Raw genomic sequence first — 23,530 nt, 5'->3', positions numbered from 1 at the left:
CTAGGGAAAAAGAAGACAGTGCCAACTCTCTCTTCTTTCTACTTTTTCTCCCACTGATGTTCTTGACTTTTGGTAATCCAAATGAATTTTATTACTATTTTATTTAATTATGGAAAGTATCCTTTTTAACAATTTTTATGGTATAGCATTGATCCGTATGTAGCTTTATTTGTAGTATTTTATATTTGTAGTATTATAATTATATATAGTATTTTATATTTATAGTATTATAATATTGATTATGTTGGTATAGCCTAACCATGAACAATGAATACTCCAATTATTTAGTTGGTCCTGCTGAGTGGCTTGGCAAGTAAATTCCCAAACAGAATGCTTCTTAAATGGAATTTCTCCTCCTGTCCCTTCCTCCTGGGTTCTGATAAAAAGTGGAAGAACAATTTGGGGGACATATTTTTCATCCTGTTATTCTCCTGAAACTGATAGTTTTTTTGGGATCACATTTTACCAAAATTATTGTCTTAATTAATTTTTCATTGTTTTCTAATGTTCCCTAAATTAATCCTCATATCATCTTTTAATTTAATTTTTATGAAATTTTTGTCTTAAATAATTTTTCATTGTTTCGCTAATGTTCCCTAAAATAATCCTCCTATCATCTTTTAATTTAATTTTTCTCAATGAACAAAATCTACTTTCTCTTCCTTCTACCTTCCCCTATACTTCTCATGGGGGGAAAATAACATAAAAACAAAACACTTATAACACGTATGCATAGTCAAGCAAAACAAATTTAGGCACCAGTCATATCCAGAAAGTATTTGTTTAAATCTGTACCCTGAAGCTGTTACCTCTCTACTGGGGACTAGATACCTCCCTGGAACCTCACTGTATTTAAATAGGAATAATTTTGCTTCCTCTTTGCCTGTCCTTATCTCTTCGATTACTTTATCTTGTCTTATTGTTATAGCTAGCAGTTAGCCTTTCTAGCAAGTTCTATGTCAAATAATATAGTGACAATGGGCATCTTCATTTTACCCTAGATCACACTAGGAGAGCTTCTAATGTTTATCTGTTTACAAGTAATACTAGTTTTTGGTTTGAGGTATATATGTCTAAGCATTTTCAATTATGCCTTTTCAAGCAAGAACAACACATATCACATTAAATAACAATGAAAGAACCACTTCAAGTTCCACTGAACAGGTACTTTGTTTTTTAAGGAGGGATAAGGATGGTGAATTAATAAATGGTTGCCAATTATCTTTGGTTCTAAATTCAAATAGGAATGATTGCCAGCAGACTAAGTCCTCATTCCTCAATTTGAGGAACAGCTTTTTCATACATACATACATACATACATATATACATACATACATGAGTACAAGTTTTTAAATTTGACTTTGGACTCCCAATTTTACCTTCGTGGAAATGTAAACTTCAGGGTGTTCTGAATAAAACCGTAACAGCAAGGGCAAGTAACAAAGGCAGCCTGCGCTTTGGTGCAATGCTCAATTACCATGTCTGTGGCCACTCCACAAGCATGTAAAGCCACCTAGAAGACAAAATCAAAGCTTAGAGATGTGTTCATTGCTCTCTTACGGGGTTAATTTTATGAGACCTTGATTACATAGAAATGATTGCCATTGAGTTAAGAAGATTTATAATTTCTAGCGGCAAGGACTAACCTCTCAGGAAGGTCCAAGCCTCTAAACATTCTCATTATTCACTAAACATTTCCTATTAGAAACATTGCAAAGGACACCTTATAAATTATCTAGTCCAATCAAATATGCTACCCTGAAGCAGGGAGCTGACATAGTAGATAAGAAGAGTATTGGATTTGGGACTAGGAAGACACAAGTTCAGACTGCGCCTCAGACACTCACTGACTGTGCAGCCCTGGCCAGGTCACGTAACATATCAGTCTGTTTACTCATCTATAAGACAAGGAGAGTAATAGCAAATACCTTACCCAGCTGTTGTGAAGATGAAATGAAATAACATCTACAAAATGCTTTGTAAACCTAAAAGGGCTAAACGAATCATCATTGGGGTGGCTAGGTGGCGCAGTGAATAGAGCATCGACCCTGGAGTCAGGAGGACCTGAGTTCAAATCCAGCCTCAGACACTTAACACATTAAAAAAAAAACTAGCTGTGTGACCTTGGGCAAGTCACTTAACCCCAACTGCCCTACCTTCCCCCTCCAAAAAAAAAAAAAGAAATCATCATCTTGATTTGTTCATATCAATGAGGAAAATTCACCACCGCTGAAAGATCACAACTTTCCGAGATCAGCAAGGAGCTTGTTTGCATAACAGCACCTTATTATTATAAAATGCTTTAGAGGCACGATCCCACTTTCTCCTCAGAAGACTCCCAGGAGCTAGATATTATCCCCATTTTATAAATGGGGAAACTGAGGCTCAGAGAGGCTTAAGTGACTGGTAATTAGCAAGGTTGGGATGTCCGTCCAGGTCTCCTGGGTCCCAGCCCACTGCTGTTTTTATTATGCCATACTCTCCTGCTTCCTCCAGATCCTGTGTTTCGGTGTAAAATTCAGTCATTTGGAACCAAGAAAGAAAGCAAGCATAAAAGTTATTGTATGTCACTTGAAAAACCCTGAGAAAGTTCTTGAGGAAGAAAAGCTAAAATTGCAGTGTGTAAACTGGTACTCTTACTAACTGTAAATTTTAGAGTAATTTATGAGACATTTTAAAGGAATTTGTTGGAAAAGGCACAAATAAAACCTGGGTGCAGATCTCATAATTAGAGCCTTAAAAGTTGTCGCTGATAATCTGTGAAGGGAAAACCAAATTCTGACCATTATTTTTTGTTCCATTTGTTTTCATGGCATATGTTTCTTTTAAGGACCTTTAGCTCTATTCATCCAGATAATATATAGTAGAGAAAAAGTGTAACTATTGGAGTAAATCTAGAAAATAATCTACTATGGAGGAACATGAGTACTGAAGACCCTGCACCCCAGAGGACTGTAGTTCTTACACTGAGCAGATGACACAGAAAACTCTTGCTTTCTACTTCGTTTTAGTTGCTGACACACAAACTGTGAATCCTGTATAAACCCTAGGCCAACCTATTCTCATTTATAATTTTGCTTTCTGTTGTCCAAACTCTTACTAATTTTAAAGAGAAGTCAAAATACACAGATGGAGAAGACCTTATGGGAAATGTCTTGTTGGAAGATACTAGTTTGAGGAGATGAGTCTGTGTGTATCTGTGCGTATGTACATGGGGTATATATGTACATGGGGGTCATCTTGAACCACAAAATGTCCCAAACTGAACTCACCATCCCCCTCCCCAACTTTCCTGTCACTACAGAGGGCAACACTCTTCTTTCACTCACCCAGGCCTGCAGTCTAGGTGTCTTTTTTTCTTTTTTTTTGGAGGGGAGAGAGTGGGGCAATCGGGGTTAAGTGACACGCGGCTTGGGTTGTGGCTGGATTTGAACTCAGGTCCTTCTGACTCTAGGGCCGGTGCCCTATTCACTGCGCCACCTAGCTGCCCCATAAGGTGTCTCATTTTCAACTCCTACGCTCTCTCACCCCTATATTCAATCAGATGCCAATTCCTATCTTTTTTGCCTCTGTAATACCTCTTATGTGTGTCCCTTTCTCTACCCTTATCCTGTCACCACACTTGGGCAAGCCCTCAATGCCTCATTCCTGGACCACTGCAGCAGCCTGCCGGTCGCTCCCTGCCTCAAGTACGTCCTCATTCCAGGTCATTCTTCGCTCACACGTCAAATGTATCTTCCTGAAGCAACTGAAAACTTTAGCCAGCTGACTCCCATGATATGGTCTTGTCTCCTCCAGGCACACATTCTTTTTCTGAAGTGGAGCAGTGAGTTTATTTACTTAGTTTGAGCAGAATAACAGAAGAATAAGAATTTCTTGTACAAATGATCCAAGACTTACAGAGGCTATTTTTTTCTTCTATAGAACCTGAAGCCAATTCCCCTATCCCCAGAATGTAGTAGTCCAAGAAAAAGAGGAGAGCAACCTTAGTTCAATGATTTTTTTGTAGGCAAATCATATTCAGGCTCTATGTAAAATAAAATTAGAAAAGCATACTGATGAATGACAATAACTAAAAATAGAAAGAAAAGAGCATTAAAAATATAAAAAAAGACCCTATTACTGGAATTCTAGGATGTTGTGGGCTGAATCAGAAATATGCAAATTTGAAGAAATTAAACACAGTCACAAATAGACATATACATGGCAGAAGTTGGCTCAGCTACGCACTGAGAGATGACCTGATTAAGTGTGTATGGCTCTGCTGAAAGGATATGAAGGTAAATTTTAAAATGTAGTAGCTAAAAGAATGAATAAAATTTTGTTGCTTCAAAGGTGCAGGCTATCATTTCCTTCCCCAAACTTGTTAAATTCCTAAAGTCCAGGATCCTTAACTAAAGCCCAAGGTCCAGAAAATTATCCTTTCCTGTTAAATCTTCCTCCCAGAAATCCTTGAGGTCCTATGGCACCAGAACCTACCCAAGAAGAATGATTTGACCAAAGCCTTTAGACTTTCCTTCATTAAAAGTTCAGAGCTGTTGTAGGCAGCTTCAACAATCCCAGGATCAGGCTTCCTGGCTGAGCCTTCCTGAGCTTGATGCCAGAACTACACATGAAAGAAATTAATACCTTATGAAGGTAGCTACTAACTTCTTCAAGGGGGTCTAGACTAACCACCGAGGTTCTCTGAGACACTGAAATGCCCTATTCAGATTCCTTTTCCCTCCAGGGGAAGAACAGCTATTGCCATGCTCACTTGTGGCAGGTCTGAAGAAATGAGGGAAAAAGAAAACTGATGCCAGTCGATGAACCATGGAAATACTGAAGCATATGCGAGATGTTGAAGAAAAAGCGCCACTCAATTAAACAACGTGGGAGGGTAAGCTTTTAAAAAATTCATGCTTTTTCACATGATTAATTTCCAATAGAATTCTCTGTACCCCTCCAACCAAACAATGGAGTGAAGATGACAGGAAAAAAAAAAAGTCCAGCAAAGCCAACGAAGACACTGACTGAGTCTTCCATCATATGTAAGAGGTCCTCGACCTCTTTGTCTAGGGCCAAGTTTGCAGACTGTAATTACATAGCATTCAGTTTCTTTTAATTATTCTTTCCCTTTACTTTGTTACAATAATTGTGCACATTGTTTTCCTGGTCGTATTTCAGGTTTCTCTGAATTCTCCATGTTCACTGTTTCTTATGGCACAGTCACACTCTACTTTATTCATGTACCACAATTTGTTTGGCCTTTCCTCATCCCTATACACTTTTAAGTCCTATTTTTTAAGACAAAACTTCCATGCTGTCCTGGAACACTGAATGCACACCTCAGCCTGACCATAGACCAAAATCCAGGGACTCCCCTAAAACCCAGGAAAAGCCTGAAACCCCAGAGTCAAAAGGAGGAAGGCCTTGCACACACCTCTATAGACATGGGAGCTCATCTTCCTCCCACGTACTCAGAGACTTTTCTTATTAGGAATTCTCTTTTGCAATCACTCATTCACTCACTCACTCCATATTTCAAGTTTATTTCTCCAACCTGTGAGGAGCTAGCTACCTGCTCTGGGTCTCTCCTTGGGACAGCCCACCTTGGTAAATAGCTGCTTTCTACAATGATATACCATGAATACAAACACACATGCTTATGCGTGGTAAAAGAATACAAAGTTAACTAACTGCATTGCCAAGGAAATTTAGAGCTGGACTAGAGATATTGTAGTTCTACACTCTCATTTTATAAATGAGGGACCAAAGCCTCCTTACACAGCTAGTTAGTAACAAAGTAAGGATGACACCATGTGTTCTGTTGGTTTTCTTGGCTATTAAATAACATATTATATACTTAATATACAACATTTGTATATAACACATAACATTTGGCTATATTTTATAATTTGTCATTAGTATGGAATTACTTATGTAGTAATTCTTGGAAGAGTATTTTTTTTTTTTTAGTTTTTCTCAAGTTGTAATTGAGTAGAATCGGATCTACACATTTATGTTCTTTCTCCTTTCTAGATAGATAGATAGCATTTGACTAGGAATCAAGACCTGAATTCAAATCCAGCTACAGACACTTAGTAGCCGTGCAACCATTGAGAAAACCACTTAATCTCTGTTTACCTTAGTTTCTTTAACTGTACAATGGGAATAATAACAGCACTATTCCTTGCAGGGTTGTTGCAAGGATTAAACGAGTTAACGTACAGTGCTTTGCAAGTACTTTAAGACATACTATAAATGCTGGCTGTGATCTCAGCTCGGGTGCTGCTGTGATTCCTCTCATTTCAGGGCCCTGAAGCAGCGCTCTGGCGACAAAGGAAGAATTTATAGGTCCTACTCCTTGCTCCAGCACCGACATGTCATGAGAGAAAAAGCAATTAACCAGACGCTCACAACTACAGGGGAAGAAAACACAACCTACTCTATCTTCGTTGCTGTCTCGTGTGGGAGAAAGGAAGAGCGGAAGAGAAATACGTTTGGTTTTTTTCCTTCTTAAACCATCTCCTTCCACAGTGAGCTGAATCCATTTTCTAATTACACTGGAGACATTTAACTCAGATAGTTAATCAAAATAATGCACACAGTGCAAAATGTTTTCATCTCTGTAAAAACAGATTCTAAACCTCTGAAGAGTAAGCTCTGAGACGCTGGCTGTGAAGCCAGTACAACCAGCTGAAATGTGAGGAATTCAGTTCGTCTGCTCATTATTTGGTGACCATGAGGCCAAAAAACTGGTTCGGTTCAATGAACTGACCCAAGGAATTCCACCCTCATTGTGGGGCCTTCCCTCTCCACATGGAGCACTCATATACAGAATGAAGAGGGAAGATATGAAGACTGAAACTTTACAAGTCATTTTGTTTGCTACACCAAGGTGTTAAACCCAAATATATCTGATCCAGATGTTATTGAAATATTATTTCATATACTAATGCAACAATGAATAGCCTTAACCCTGTGCCTTCTTAAATCATTTTCTGTGTCACAGTGCTTTTTTGGGTGGTGGACCGGGGTGGGGGTGGGAATCTGGACCTGTGATTCCATTGATGGGGAACGTCTGGTCTCAAAACTCAATCCACCAACGAAGATTTGCTATCAGCCTGTAAATCAGAATTTCTGCATGTTGGCTGAGGCTCTCAGAGGTTATTTGTGACTTATCCATAGTTATAGACAGTTGGTCTTTATTAAAGGCAGAACTTAAACCCAGGTCTTTCTGACTATCCACTATGCCTATATTGCTTCTCATGTTACAATACAGAACTTATAGATTTAAGAAAAAAGTTTTTGGTATGAGACAATACCAGTCTTGTGAGCAAATACAATAAAATTTAACAGCCCACAAAATGTACACCATAGTCCTTGGAAATGTACAGTTAGTTAAATTTATATTCTTTTACCACTCAGCATAAATGGACTTTCACCCTAAGTTAGCAGATACTTTATAAGGCTAGACTCTTTCCAAGAGGCAAAATGATCCTGTATTTTTTGACATGAGTCAGGAAAAAAGTATATACCATACCGATCCCAATACAATTTGCACTTTCTTCTCTATCCTCCACCCCCAAATCTGGTCTGTATAATATTCAAGTGTGGTCTATAACCATTGTGATTTTTCTATATATATGCAAGTGCTTATTTGTTTTCTCTCAAGGAAATTTTCTTTTAGAGATGTAGTCAACATTTAGAACAATAATGCAAATCAATTTTGCTACTAAATAAAAAGGAGGTGGAATAACAAATCTTGAAAGTTAGGAAAGTTACCTTTTCTTTTAGACTAATACCTTAAATTTGTAATTCTGTGCTAATTTAGGGATGATTATAGAAGCTTCTGCTGTGTCTTCTTAATGTAACAGCAAAAATACCCCAAATTTCCTTTTATAGATATATTTCTAAGTACCCTACTTTTAAAAAACAAGGCTTATATAAATTACACATTGAAATTGTTATTGGATTACATTCCACATTTGCTTATGCTTACACTAATTTTATACCAAGGGACATAACTAAGAAATGAAGCTGTAATCAAGCAGCTAAACATCAATAAAATATAAACTTGCACATTAAACATGATGCTACAGAAGAAGACATAAATATAAAAACAGCTCAAAAAATAAAAAAGCATCACTGCTTAGTTATGACTGGCAAAGAAATATTCATCAATATTAATATATGTTGTTTGATATCAATAGATTTACTCATTTTTTCCCCACTTTTCGACTGGTTGTTTGCAACAAGAATGTCTTCTGTCAATGTCCATGGTCCACATTCTCCGACAATAATACCACAGTGTCTCATGATTCACAAAAGTAGGCTGATTTTATATCATTTCCGTCCGTGTACACTACATTCCTGCCTAATAGGCCTACTTGCTTTTACCCACACGGGTCATTCCCTTTCCTAGACCCCCTGCCTTTGCCCTCCTTCCTCGCCTTCTGCTTTTGGGTATCATCATCCCCTTCCCCTGTCCTTTGGTCACTTGTTATTCATTTATTAGTTCCTTTCAAATCTTAGCTCCAATATGATAGTCTACATGAGACCTTTTCTGATGCCCTCACCATTGCTAGGGTCTTCCTCCCCCTGGAATTGTTCTGCAAATAATTTGAATTTAATTGTGCACATGTTGCTTCTACCGCTCTCCCTGGTAGAATGGAAGCTTCTTGAAGGCAAGGAGTAATTCTCTTTTTTCTTTGTATCCCCAGAACCTAGTATAGGCTAATAAATACTTGGTGAATTGAATTGAATTGGATAATCACAGACCCACTTTTGTAGACATTCTCAGGCATGCTTATTTTATTAAGAATGACATGCACTCATTAAGCAATATTTTAAAATTTAAAGTCATGGCATCAAATTTCAGGAGAATTTGGATCCAAAGCACTCACACCATTGCAAAGGCTTTCTATAAGCCTCCCCACCTTGACACACTATGGCAATCAAATCATGATCAATTCAGGTTTGTGCAGCTGCATATGTTGAAGAATGAAAAACATGATTCTGAGTTGTTTCTTACTATGGGAAAGGTTTTTTAAAAAAACTTTTCCTCAAAACCATAATCCCTGTTATACTCAATAGTTGAACAAGTCAAAACATCCAAGCCAGGTTTTAAAAGATGATGCCTAAAATGCTTCAGAAAGGTGTTCTGATCCTTCCCAACACTCCCCTGTCTCCATCAAGGCTGTAGGGCATTGGTAAACATCTCTCTGCTGATACTTACTAGGAGTGTGATTTTATGTTAATGCAATTTAAAGCAGTTAAGCCCAATCACAGTTATAATATGAAGAAGAAATGACACCTTTATGGAATAAACAAAACAAATCCTCTCTAATTTGGGGTAATGTCAGGCTGAATTGAAAAGCCCGAATTGATCATTTTTGATGAAATTTATATTTACCACTTTTTACCACATGTGACCAATCAAACCAGATGGAAAAACTTAATTCATTCACTTGTTTATTCTAATTCCTCCTCTGATGCTTACTTGTGAGATTTGGACAATCTGTCTAAGCTTGCCGAGCCTCAGTTTCCTCATCTGTTAAATGAGGGGTTTAAACAAGACAGCCATCAAGTTCCCTTTCAGCTCTTATGATCCTATGATCTGGGATCCTAGGAACTACTACTGCCTAGCAAAGGTTCTTGAAAGCCTTGTTTTACTGAACATGCTAACTGATTCATAATCAGAATATATATATATATATATATATATATATATATTTTTCCTATCTAAATGATGATGCTTTAAAAATTCTTAAAAATAACTGGATCTCACTTCAAGGGTTTTCAACATTCCCTGTTGGTCACACCATTAATTTGTACTCTCTATGAAGAAAGAGCTTGCTAAGCATAGGTAAACCTCAGCCTCAGTTGGTTTGAAAGCTCACAAATCATGGCCTAATGAGGTTTTAATGGATTTCTAATACAGTGCTGTCCTCATTTTTTCCTCGCATATAAGTGAATGATGGAACCCAAGACTTAGAGCACCTGATATATCTAGTCTGATTTACATGCTGACAGTACTTCAAATGCCTCTCCGAGGCAAATTATTTTCTTGATACTGAGACTAATTCTGGTTTGTGTCTATAATTCTAGTTCATGTGCCATATACCCCAACAATGAGAATTACAGAAGAAAAATTTAACAACAATCCTACCCCCTCCAAAAATAACTTACTAGAAGAAAATTAATATGAAATATGGAGATAACAGTATTTTCAAAGAAGATATAACCATGTTGAGTTATTACTGAAACAAAATTAGATGCTCTCAGTCAAAATGCTGCTGCTCCAAAAGCCCTGCCTAATGAGGTGGTCTCTTGGGAATTCACCAACTTTGCTTTGTAAAGGTAGTTCTAATATTTATCATTCAACACACAAGTGAAATGGAGGTTTAAAAAGTATTGAAGGACTTTTTTTGGGGGGAGGGGGGCTGAATCCTCTGCATGATATATCAACAGTCTTCTGAGTTATATTGGAAAATGGTTAACACCTCTTTGTATGGACTTTGTACAGAGGCTCAGAAGCCTGAGTGTGTCTAATGTCAGTCTCCAGAGTGAGAGCTGGATGGGACCTCTGAGGCCATCCCTGTCCAAATCCTGCAGTGTTACGAGGAGAAACCTGAGTCGAACGAAGGGTAAATACCTTGCCCAAGGTCACCATAGTTAGTAAGCATCAGCAGCAAGATTTGAACCCAGGGCTTTGACTCTGGAGGCAGTGTTCCTTCCACTATAACATGCAATGTTTAGCTTCTGAGACTGAGAAACAGGCCAATGCAAACAGGCCCTTAAATTACCAAAGCCTATTTACAGTTTCAGGAAACAATTTCTTTTAGAGGTCCTTTGTAACACTGGCAGTTTCCTGAAATCCCATTCAAGTTTCAAGGCTTTGATTTTGTCAGGCGTCAGATCACATTTTGATGTAATAAGGCTCCCTGACATCACAAACCACAGAACAAAGGCCTTCCCGCACCTCAAAGCACAGTCTTGGGTTTCCTCTGCTTCTAGGCCCAGGACAACAGTACTGCCACAGAAGGCCGTACCTGTCAGCTCAGAGGGATTTTTGGTGGGGCTGACCCTCAAACGAGCCTGTTCCAAGAGCACTGTGAATCACTCTCTCCCTCTTGGGTTTTGTAAAATTAATTGTGCTTAAAGGTCGAGAAGAGATCATAAAATCACAGCTTAAGAAGTCTGACACTGTTAAAAGTTTTCTAATTCTTGGCCTCTTTTTAGTATATTAAACCAATCCATTTGAGCTAACATGACCACAAAGGCATATATCAGCCTTTTAAATTTATATTTTCCTTTTTTTTTGTCTTTTGGCAGCTAAATTATAGAGGACTAATTCTTGTTTTTAAAAAAAGACTACACTATTTGGAGGTTGTATGAAAATTAGATTTTCCCTCTGATCTCATACTTTCATGGCTTCCTTCAATACCAATTAAAACCCCATCTTCTAAAAGAAGGCTTTCCTGATCCCCTTAACTCTTTGGCATTCCCTTTAAGATTACCTCCAATGTATTCCATATATATCTTGTTTGTACATAGCTGCTTTCACAATGTCTCTGTTTTTGCCTTTCTTTGTATTGCTGGTGCTTAGCATCGTGTCTAGCATAATTTTTATTGTTGTTTCAGTCCTGTCTGACTCTTTGTGACTCCATTTAAGGTTTTCTTGGCAAAGATACTGGAGGGGTTTGTCATTTCCTTTTCTAGCTCATTTTGCAGATTAGGAAACTGAGGCAAACGGGGTGAAGTAACTTGCCCGGAGTCATGGAGCAGGTTAAGGGCCTGAGGCTGGATCTGAACTCAGGAAGAGGGGTTTTCCTGACTCCAGGCCTGGGGCTCTACCCACAATGGCGCCACCTAGTTGCGCAAACAATAGCAGACACTTAAATTCTTGGGTTGCTTTCCATATACATTTTGACAGTTACAGAATAAACCTTACCAGGTGACGTTCATCACAAGGATAACTAAAAAGCCAGACATGTAACGTTTAACATTCATTCTATGTGTCCATAGGATGAGATCCTTGTTGTGGTTCTTAAGTCAGCAGTGACTATAAACTCAATCAAGTCTGTTTCATCAAGTCTAGAAAAGCATCGTGGATAAGAACTTTTTGCTCTATTTTAATTAACCAATCCCCTTAGATGACTGGGCTAAAAATACACTGCTTGCAGTTATTTAAACTGTGCTGTAAAGCAGGATCCCTGAGACGGATGGCTTAATATCTTGGGCTCCTTCTCTCCATGACTGAAATGATATTATTATATAGGCTATATAACTGGAGTCATGATGGCGCTGGTTTAGGAAAATTCCTCCTCTACCAATGCAGGTATGGTGTGTAACTGAGCATCTTAGAGAGCTGCCCATAGCCCTGGGAACGTAAGAGGCACGCCCAGGGTGACAAGTCAGGATGTGTCACAGGAAGGACTTGAATTCAGGTCGGCTTGATGGGGTTGCTCAGTCAACCCAACTTTCACTTGACTCAGTTTATGAGGTCCTAGGCACAGACCCCTTTTGGATAGACTCTTCCCAGTAGCCCCATCTCTGAAGGACCCACAATAATAAATGCTACCTGCCATCTCATAGAAAGAGGATGAACTCAGACTGAAACATATTTTTTGGACATGGCCAAACTGGGAATTTGTTTTGACTGTGCATAGTTTTTACAAGGGTTTTGTTTTTCTTTTTTCAATTGTGGTGGATGAGGTGGGAGGGACAAAAAATTGACTTTTGATAAGTTTAAGAAATTAAATTTAAAAATTAAAAAGGGAGAGAGGCCCTTGGTGTTATCAAAATGCTCTAAGTTCCCTCCCTTTCCTGTAGCAGACAGATGAATGCAATCTGCCTGGGACTTTTAGCCCGACCTCCCTTCCTGTGCTGACCTCCCACCTGCTTCTTAGCCCTGCCAGCCTCCTCACTCTCTCCTGGCCTTGTCAATGACTTCTTCCATCTGTCTGCTCTGACCTCAGATCCCCTTGGTAAGTGTTTGCTTCCTGCTTCTTTGGCTCGGGCCCTGCGGCATCTCTAGGGACTGTGTTCTCCCTCCCCAGAGCTCCTACCACCCCAGCAGATTAGAGCCGGCTCCTGGGCAGGACAGAGTGAGGCCTCTACTGACCCCTACTGCTTCTGGTAAAATCTACAGCCTCCCATCTCAGTCCCTCAAGTTCTGTCTTTATTAATAAAGTCTGACCCACCTCAATATGTGCCAACCTTACTGAATCTTTCTATGTTCTCAAGACAGGTCTTTTAATACAACTGTGATGTTGACTCTGGGAGGATTCTTAAAATAACATTTACCTTTATTATTGTGTTATCTGCACACAGAGTTAGAAAAGAATACACTGGGTTTCAGCAGGAGGGCTCTGGCTTGTGTGACCTGGGGGGCTGGTAATGGAGCCCTTTGTCTGGAAGAGGAAAAGGGCTGGCTGCTATCTGTTAAGACAAGGATGCATCCAAAAAGTAGACAGGCACTGAAGTGATAGGAGTCTAAGAGGGCTAAAGGCAACCCAGGACACCTGAGGCCACAGCGGGGCAGATATTGAGACAGACTTGACCAAAAGAGCCCAATGATCCCAACACAGCCCAGCAAAGGAGTGAGAAGAACAGATGCTGACTTTATAGAGAACAAGGAACCAGAGAGTGCTGGTGCAAAAAGGGCCCTTAGAAAGCTGTCATCAGATGCAGCTACCCAGCTGAACTCTCCCAATATTCCCCTCCAAACAACTTTAAAATAACACATCAAATCAAATTGTGTAGCAGACCCAAGGTATGACCAGGGTAAGAAAACACTTCCAGCCTAAGACAAATTAAGAGGTCGACAGGAGAGGCCTGTGAACCTGGCATGGGGGCCAGCATGGGGCGGCCTTGTAGTGGCCGTATCAGCAGCTTTGGGCGCCCTCAACCCAGAAATGGCAAGGGAGTTGTTCAGAAGGAGATTACGGGAGACCCTGAGCTGGCACAGGGTGCAGCTGGCACTGACTGGCAACTCTATTACCCATATGCAGTTCTAGGGAAGAGTTCCAGGGCGGAGAGGAGCACTCGTGGTTGGTCACAAAAGAGCAGGGGCCCTGGTCACAATGCCAGGGCCAAGAGAAGTACTAGCACTCGTGACTGCAGGGGAGCAGAGGTGCTTACTGGGTAAAGAGCGATGATCACACCTCTCCCTGAGTCCTACCACCTTGGAAGCACCACTGAAGAACCCCAGAACTAGTTCTGGAAACAGCAGCATGAGCAAGCCTGACCCTTGGGATAGTGCCTTCATTCCCTTAGATGAGCAGAGGCCAACTTTAACATAAAATTCAAAGCCAAGAAATAGGCTATAAAAATTAGCCAAACAACCAAAAAAGGCCTAATTACAGTGGCAGGGACAACCAAGACACAAACTCAGAAGAAAACTGATATCAAATGGCTACGAGTAAAGTCTCAAAGAAAAATGTCAATTGGAAACTAGATACACGTCTCACAAGAATTCCTGGAAGAGTTAAAGAAGGAGATAAGAGTGAAGAGGAAAAATTGGTGAACAAAATTAGCACGATACAAGAAAATTGTGAAAAGACAATTAACACTTTGGTAAAAGAGACACTAAAAATACTAAAGAAAATAACAACTTTAAAACCAGAATTGGACTAATGGTAAAAAAGGCACAAAAAAAAATCACTGAAGAAAAGAAATTCTTAAAAAAGGTCAAATGGAAAAGGATGTACAAAAGCTCCCTGGAGAACATTATACCTTGAAAATTAGAGCTGGATAAATAGAAGATAATGACTCCATGAAACATCAAAAACAATAAAATCAAAAGAATGAAAAAAAAATATAGAAGAAAATTTGAACTATTATAGAGGAAAAACACCTGAACTGGAGAATGGATCAAGGAGAGATAATTTAAGAATTATTGGATTAACTGAAAGCCATGATTAGAGAAAGGACCTAGACATCATATTTCAAGAAATAATCAAAGAAACCACCCCAATATCTTAGCTCCAAAGGGTAAAATAGAAATGCAATGAGTCTAACTGATTACCTCCTGAAAGAGATCCTGAAAAGAAAATTCCCAGGAATATTATAAACAAATTCCAGAGCTCTCATGTCAAAAAGAAAATAATTCAAGCAGGGAGAAAGAAACCATTCAAATATTAGGGCATGACTGTCAGGCGCACACAAGATTTAGTAGCTTCTACATTAAAGGAGGGGAAAGTTAGGGGTAAGATATTCTGGAAAGCAAAGGATCAAGGACTATAAGCAAGAATAACCTGTCCAGCAAAACTGAGCATAATCCTTTAGGAGGAAAAAATGCATATTTAATGAAATAAAGGACTTTCAAGCATTACTTATGAAAGGACTAGAGAGATGAATAGAAAATTTTTATTCAAACACAAGACTCAAGCTTATAAAAAGGAAAACATAGAAGAGAAATCACAAGGAACTAAATAAGGTTAAACTGTTTACATTACTATATGGGAAAATGATACATGTAACTCCTACGAACTTTATCATTATTAGGGCAGGTAGATGGAGTTTAATAGACTAATTCTGTCTAAAAGAGAACATGAGTATGAGTTGATTATGTTGGTCTGATCTAAAAAAATGAATGAGTGAGAAAGGGATGCACTGGGAAAAATGGAAAGGGAGAGGAAGAATGGGGAAAATTATCTCACATAAAAGAGGTATGCAAGGGAGAGATTTTACAGTGGAGGGGAAAATGGGGGGGGCAATGCTTTAACCTCACTCTCATGAGAACTGGTTCAAAAATGGAAGAAAATATATATACACATATGCACAATTGGGTATAGAAATCAATCTTACTCAAGGGAAGCAGGAGAGGAAGAGCATAAGAGAAAGAGCAGGGCATGAGAGAAAGGAAAGAATATAAAGGGAGTCATTGCTCAGAAGTAAAACAGACTTTTGAGGGAGTATAGGATAAAAAGAGAGAGAGGATAAACAGAAGAAAATAGGATAGAGGTAAATACACAGTAATCATAACTGTGAACTGTGAATAGGATGAACTAACCCATAAAACAGAAGTATACAGAAGAATGGATGAGAAACCAGAATCCAATAGGATGGTTACTGGAGCCACACTTGAAAAAGAAAGACACACACACAGATTTAAAATGCAGCAATGGAGCAGCATCTATTATGCTTTAGCTGGAGTAAAAAAGCAGGATAACAATCATGATCTGAGACAAAGGAAAAGCAAAAATAGACCTAATTTAAAAAGATAATCAGGCAAAGTGTGATAAAAGGTACCATGGATAAGGAAGTAATATAAAAAAAGATTAAAGCAAATTTCACTGATAAAGACCTCATTTTACAAAAAATATAGGGAACTGAGTCAAATTTATAAAAAGAAGAACCATTTCCCAAATGATAAATGGTCAAGGGATTTATTGTTCTAAATCACTATTGATTAAAGAAATGTTAATTTTTAAAAAGTCTGAGGTACCACCCTATACACATTAGAAATGACAAATGCTGGAGGGGATGTGGGAAAATAGGGACACTAATAAACTACTGACAGGACTGTGAACTGGTCCAACCATTCTGGAGAACAGTCTGGATCTATGCCCAAAAGGCTATAAAACTGTGCATACCCTTTGATCTGGCAATAGCACTAGCAGGTCTATATCCTAAAGAGATAAGAGAAAAAGGACTAACATGCACAAATATTTATACAAATAAAATATTTATTTGTACAAAAATAATTTGTACAAATAGCATATTTTTCACAACTCCTTTTGTAGTGGCAAAGAACTGGAAATCGAGGGCATATCCATCAGTAGGGGAATGTTTGAACAAGTTGTGGGAAATGACTGCGATGGAATACCATCATGGTATAAGAAGTGACAAGGGGGATTGTTTTTTAAAAAAGCTTGGGAAGACATATATGAACTGATGCAAAGTGAAATGAACAGAACAAGGAGATCAATGTAAACAGTATCACAAATATTGTAATGATAATGGACTGTGAAAACTCAGCTATACTGTGATCAATACAATGATCCAAGACAATTCTGAAGGACTCATAATAAAAACTGTCATCCACCTCTAGAGAGAGAATTGGTGAACTGTGATTACAAATTAAAGCGCAATTTTCTCACTTTGTCTTTTCCCCCCACAACATGGCTAATATGGAAATGTTTTGCATGATTTCACATGTATAACAGGTATATATAACAGCTTGCCTTTTCAGTGAGTGGAAAAGGGTGGGGGGGAAAGGCAGAATTTGGAACCCAAAATTTAAAAAAAGTTAAAAAAATTAAAAGTTATATATAAAAAAGAAACCTATTGTCAAGTTACCTAGACTGTTGTCAAGTTGCCTGAAACCTAGAGCAAGGCAGATTAAGGTGGTCTCTATTTTCTCACATCCCCTCCAACATTTGTCATCTCTAATAGGTATAGGGTGATATCTCAGACTTTTTTTTTTAATTTAATTTTTCTAATCTTTAACTTCCTTAAAGGTAGTATTCTTTCCTATGGAGCACTTTGGTGCTGAAAAAGGCAGAAAAATGACTTTTGCACACAAAAAAAGATTTAATGAATTGATAAAGAATGGGAGGTATTGCCTCTTTCATAGATTTGATGTCTGAAAGGAGAAGGAAAAGAACTTTGATTACAAAAGAACACCAAACTGCTAAAAATCTATGTATGGAGACTGCTAGGCTGTACAGTGGACAGAGCACTGGGGCCTGGAGTCAGGAAGACTCAGGTTCCTGAATTCAAATCTGGCTACACTTACTATCTGACCCCAGGCAAGTCACTTTAACCCTATTTACCTCAATTTCCTCATCTGTAAAACGAGTTGGAGAAGGAAATGGTAAACCACTCCAGTATCTTTGCCAAGCAAACCCCAAAAAGGATCATGAAGATCTTGTTGGAATGACTGAGAAAAATCTTCACATAGAGAAATGGTTTTCTTTTTTCATCAAGGAGTTTGCTTGCAGAATGAACAGAAAATGAACTGTGGCATAAGTAAAAAGGCTCAAATCACCATGTAAAGAATGCAGGGTGAGGCTTCTTTGGAATATACAAAACATTTCACAATGTAAAGTTTGTAAAAGTATTAGGAGCAAAGCCTGTTAAACTGGACCTTTTTGAAGGCTAAAGAAAGCCTGAAGATATGGGGTACTCTGGTTGCTCTCAGTTCATGTGCATTTACCTCTTTTTAAGATAGAATATAAGTGAACATTTGTTAAGAAATCATAAAACTGAGTGCCATGGAGTCTCTATGAAGACTGCCGATTGGTCAATAAAGCATTTTATACATGCTTACTGAGTGCCAGTCATTGCGTTAAGCACTGGGGATACAAAGGGAGGCAGAATCCCAACTGCTGATTTCACAGAGATCTGGTAGTTCTTCCATATCATCAGTGAAAGGCAAAGCTCTGAATCCCAGGACACTCCAATGTAAGTCACCAAAAGCAGTGAAGACGGAACCCAAGAGCGGGGTCAGAGCCCTACACATCTGGGTGAGGAAGTCACACAGCCAGCGGCACAAGGCTTCCTCCAGGAGACTACTGGCTGGCTGAGAGATCAGAGCTCTGTCATGGGACAAAAGCTTGAGAGAGAGTCTTCTCCTGTTCTGCCAGGCTTCTGTTTGTTCCCCCTCTCCCTTCCAGATAATGAGGGGCATTTCCTGTGCTCCCTTAATTCTAGCACCTGCCATCTGTTGATGGTCTTTAATTTGCCTTGTCTCTATCTTGTCTGTACAGTTTGTACACACCCCCTCCTGTATGCTGTGAGGTCCTTGAGGTCAGGGACTGTCTTTTTCCTTTCTTTGTATCCCTAACACTTGGCACAGTTCTTGGCATAGAGAGCTTAATCAGTGTTTAGTGACTGACTGTATTTTGATATATTCTTTCATTTGCTTTAATATGTCTATACTTGTGGCATTATTATTTTTTTAACTTCTTGCTAAGGAAATCCATTATGTTTAAGATCCTATGTGTCATCACTGTGAGTGTCTGGTTTTGTTTAAATGAAATAAAAACAGGGAAATCTCTATGACCCTGATCAAGTTAGAGAGCAGTTATGTGGGGGCCCATCCCTAGGAATCCAGATCTGCCAGAATAAGGGCAGGTTGGAGTAATGAGGCCAGCCCCCAGCGTGAAGAAATTAAATATGTGTGAGGTGTGAGGCTCCTACCCCACACGTTACACCAGTGATAGATTAAACTCTGTATAAAAAATCAGCTAAACTGCCTAAAATGAAGTCAGGTCAAACAAAAGAAAAAGCCTAAGAGAACTTAAGCCCAAATATTTTAAAATCAAATAACTCTATAACAGGACTTGCTGGTTTTTCATTATCATTTGACAGGACAGGCAGTTATCTTCCTCAAACCTGTAAGATTTTTACCCCAAAACATACGGTCTAAGCTTGTAGGTGGTATAAGGGATAGAGCACTGGACTTAAATCCAGGAACACCTGAGTACAAATCCCGCCTCTGACACTTATTGGCTGTGTGACCTTGGACAAGTCACTGACCTTCAATGTGCCTTTATCTGTAAAACAAGGATAATAATAGCACCTACTTCTAAGGATTACTGTGTAGATCAAAAGAGATCTAAACCTGGGATACCACTTGAAAAAGGAAAATAGTCCACTACAGTAAATCAAACATGTCTAATGCTTTGCAAAACTTAAAACACTACATAAATTCTAGTGGCTGTTATTATTATTAAAAACCTCACAGATATATTTCACAAAGCCATAATTATATCAAAATGGAGACACTAAGAGATGCAAAAGTTACCAGCAAAATCTACAGGGGCATGTTATATCCAAACTCTGGTATTCAGACAAAAACAGGAATATGAGAAATTTTATTCCACGAGTGGACCTTAATTCCAAAAAAGGTTGAGCTTGACAGTAGGTGAGAAAAACCCACCTACATACCTCCCTCCCCACCAGATTATTCTTCCCCATTTCAAGCTCCACCAAGACCCCTACACTGCTGTTCTGTAAGCCATGTGGATTCCATGCTGCCCCTCATAACATCACCCACATTCCCCCTCCTTTGGCCTTCATCTCTGGCACTGGGAACAAGAATTGAATCTAACTTCCCTGTCAAAAATCTCCCTTCCCCACTCCTCTTTTATATGTTTGACCTCCTATTAGAGTGTCAGCTCCTTGAGGGTAAGGACTATTTTCCTTTCCAAGTGGTATCCCAGGGTTTGGCACAGTGCCTACACAGAGTTAAGTGATTAGTGAATTATTTTGTCATTTTATGCTAATATGCTCTACAAAGTAGCAATTCAATCCTTCCTCTCCAAGATAAATATTCATTGTAAAACTTGTTGGGGGCAACGTCGAGGAAGGGTTTAACTGACCTACTGAAGAGTACACCAGTAAGTTCTGCTAACAATGAAGTGAATGAAATACTATGTGAGGCCAGAAGTGCCATGAGGAGTCGGGTTGCCACCACCTTCCTCAATGGTGACCACATAGTTGGTAGAAGTTCACATCACCAGGAGCTAGGGCACTGCTACAGCAATATGGACCCTTCAGTTGGGTTATCTTATTGACCTATTTGATATGTGACTCCAATCTCTTGAAGATTCTAGCACCAGCTGAGCAACATAGAAAGAAACATAAGCATCACTGGAGTTATAATGGAATGGGATCTTAGTTATTAGGAAATCATTGTAGAATTTCTGTTTCTGGCATTCAAAAAAAATTTTTAATAGCCTTAGCACATCTGTAGTCTTGTCTTCAGAGAGGGTAATGAAATGAGTTCCTTTTTAGCCTTGTGATTTTCCTTATTGCTGGCTACAGGAACATGCCATTTTCACTTAGGCCTTTGGAGAAACTCTCTATTGGCCAGTAATTCCTGCTACCTAAAGAGTATTAAATTCTAGTTTGTTTCAAATAAGAATATCTAAGTGATGCTACACATAAAACCTGGTCCCGTTCAACATGGAGAAGCTTAAGAAAACTAAGAATTGTTTAATTTGCAGCACATTGGTTGAGAATTCTCTTTTATTTATAATGAAGTTTCCTCTTTTCATAAAAAGTCACAATTTTTGAGCACCTCTGGCTCTATACCTTATTATCCTCTCTGCTTTTCTACTTTCCTGAACATATTTTTCTGTAGTAGGTTGGGTTTTCACCCAATATTAAGCAGGATAAGCAGAATGCATGATTTTGAATTAACTATAATATTGTTTAAATGAAGCCCAAACTAAGCACTGTATAATTTATTCTATCTTTTGTGCAAAAAGAAAAGACATGAAAGTAGACAATAAACGCTTACCCCTACTATCAGGAGCTTGGGATACAAACAGGTAAAAATAGTCCTTCTCTCAAGGAATATAATGCTACTGGGGCATTTGCCTTCCTGTTCTTCCCCTCCATTGTAACAGTTTTCCTTTGTCTCTTCTATAAGAGATAATTTACCCCATTCTGTCTCTCCCCATCTCCTCTCACCTCTCAATTTCACCTTTTAAGTATCATCCCTTCCTATTCAATTGGTCCTGTGCCCTCTATGTATACCTGTACACATATATACACACACTCACATATGTATTCATATGCCCATATACCCTCCTATATAGACATATAAATGTATGTATGAATATATGTATATATACATATGCATATGTATATATATATACATACATATACACACATTTATTTTCCCTTCAACTATTCTCATACTGAGAAAAGTTTCATAAGTTACAATTATTGTTTTTCCATGTAGGAATGTAAATGGTTCAACTTTGATAAGTTCCTTATGATTTCTTTTCCCTGTTTACCTTCTCATGCTTCTCTTGCTTCTTGTACTTGAATGTCAAATTTTCTATTCAACTCTGGTTTTTTCAGCAAAAATGCTTGAAAGTCCTCTATTCCACTGAATAACCATATTTTCCCCTGAAACATGATACTCAGTTTTGCTGGGTAGGTGACTCTTGGTTTTAATCCCAGCTCCTTTGACCTCTAGAATATCATATTCCAAGCCCTTCGATCCCTCAGTGTAGAAGCTGCCAGATCCTGGGTTATTCTCATTGTGTTTCCACAATATTCAAATTGTTTCTTCCTGGCTGTTTGCAATATATTCTCCTTGATCTGGGAACTCTGGAACTTGGCTACAATATTCCTAGGAGTTTTCTTTTTGGGATATTTTTCAGGAGGTGATTGGTGGATTCTTTCAACCTCTCTTTTGCTCTCTGGTTCTAAAACATCTGGGCAATTTTCCTTGAGAATTTCCTGAAGGATGATTTCTAGGTTCTTCTTTTGATCATGACTTTCATGTAGTCCAATGATTTTGAAATTATCGCTCCTGGATCTATTTTCCAGGTCAGTGATTTTTCCAATGAGATATTTCACACTGCCTTCTATTTTTTCATTTGTTTGGATCTGTTTTTATCTTGATTTTGCATAAAGTCACTAGCTTCTATTTGCTCCAATCTAATTCTGAAGGAATGAATCTCTTCAGTGAGCTTTTGAGATTCTTTTTCCGTCTGGAAAATTTGGCTTTTTAAGGCATTCTTCTCCTCATAGCTTTTTTGAGCCTCTTTTGCCATTTGTTAGTCTATTTTTTTAAGGTGTTATTTTCTTCAGTCAGGTTGTTGACTCTCTTTTCATGATTTTCTTGTATCATTCTCATTTCTCTTTTCAGTTTTTCCTCCACTTCTCTTATTTGATTTTCAAAATCCTTCTTAAGCTCCTCTATGGCCTGTAAGTAGCTTATTCTTTTCTTACAAGTGCCTGGTGCAGGAGTTCTGACTTCCCTGTCTTCCTCCTGTTCCATGCTTTGATCCTTTTTGTCCCCAAAATAGGAGTCTAAAGTCGGATCGCTGAGCTTGCTTTTCTTCCTATGCTTGTTCATGTTGTCACTCAATTACTTGACTTTTGAGCTTTTTGACACAGTAGAACTCAGCTTCCAGAGAGGAGAGCTTTGTCCCAAATAGCTGGGGTTTTCTCAGCTGCCAGAGCTATTAGTTGGCTGCCCTCTCTGAAGCCTCCACACGCTCTGGCTCACTGGTCACACACCCCAGGATCTCCACCCTAGACAGTGATCCAGATCCAAGCAGGTTAAAGCAAGCGCAATTACCCCTCAGACAGGTTGCTTGGTCCCCCTACAATCTGCAGGCCAGGAGCTCTGAAGCAGCTACGTTTGTGGCTGCTGTGCCTCAGCCTCTTCTCCCTCTGGGGGCATAGGCTGCGCTGCACCCTGGAGTCCCTGTTCCCAAAGTCCACGGACCTCTCACTTTGTCTTTGGCATTTATGGGTTGATAATTCTGGAAACCTCCACAGCTGCTGGTGATCTATTCTCCCAATGTGCCTCTAGCCATGGCTGGTCGGGGTGCCCTGAGGCAAAAACCTCAGGCTCATGCAGGGCTGGGCTCTGCTCCCAGAGCACTGCGATGGCCCCTTCCTGACGGCCTGCTGGGCTGTCTTCAGCGGGAGGTTATATTCTCTATGCCACTTTGTGGGTTCTGTAGCTCTCAAGTTTTTTAGAGTAATTTTTTACTTGTATTGGAGGAGTTGGAAGGGGGAGCCGCATGGGAGTCTTGTTTCTATTCCACAATCTTGGCTT

The 23,530-nt window shown here is 39.0% G+C and overlaps 1 protein-coding gene across 3 annotated transcripts in view; it reads right to left on the bottom strand.

Annotated features, from left to right (window-relative positions):
* GSTCD (glutathione S-transferase C-terminal domain containing) overlaps positions 1–23,530 on the bottom strand; it is a 196,000-nt gene that overhangs the window by 13,133 nt on the left and 159,337 nt on the right. For all 3 annotated transcript variants that reach the window (XM_069094733.1, XM_069094751.1, XM_069094742.1), the window contains one exon: positions 1,380–1,513. In XM_069094733.1, coding sequence (XP_068950834.1) covers positions 1,380–1,513 — 134 coding nt within the window. The remainder of the gene's footprint in view (positions 1–1,379; positions 1,514–23,530) is intronic.

This window comes from Petaurus breviceps, unplaced genomic scaffold, assembly GCF_028583685.1.
Source record: "Petaurus breviceps papuanus isolate PSGF00001 unplaced genomic scaffold, PetGlider_PUasm1.0 126, whole genome shotgun sequence".
Taxonomy (NCBI): Eukaryota; Metazoa; Chordata; class Mammalia; order Diprotodontia; family Petauridae; genus Petaurus; species Petaurus breviceps.
Note: the sequence above shows the minus strand (reverse complement) of the source record. Positions and strands in the feature narration are given on the sequence as shown.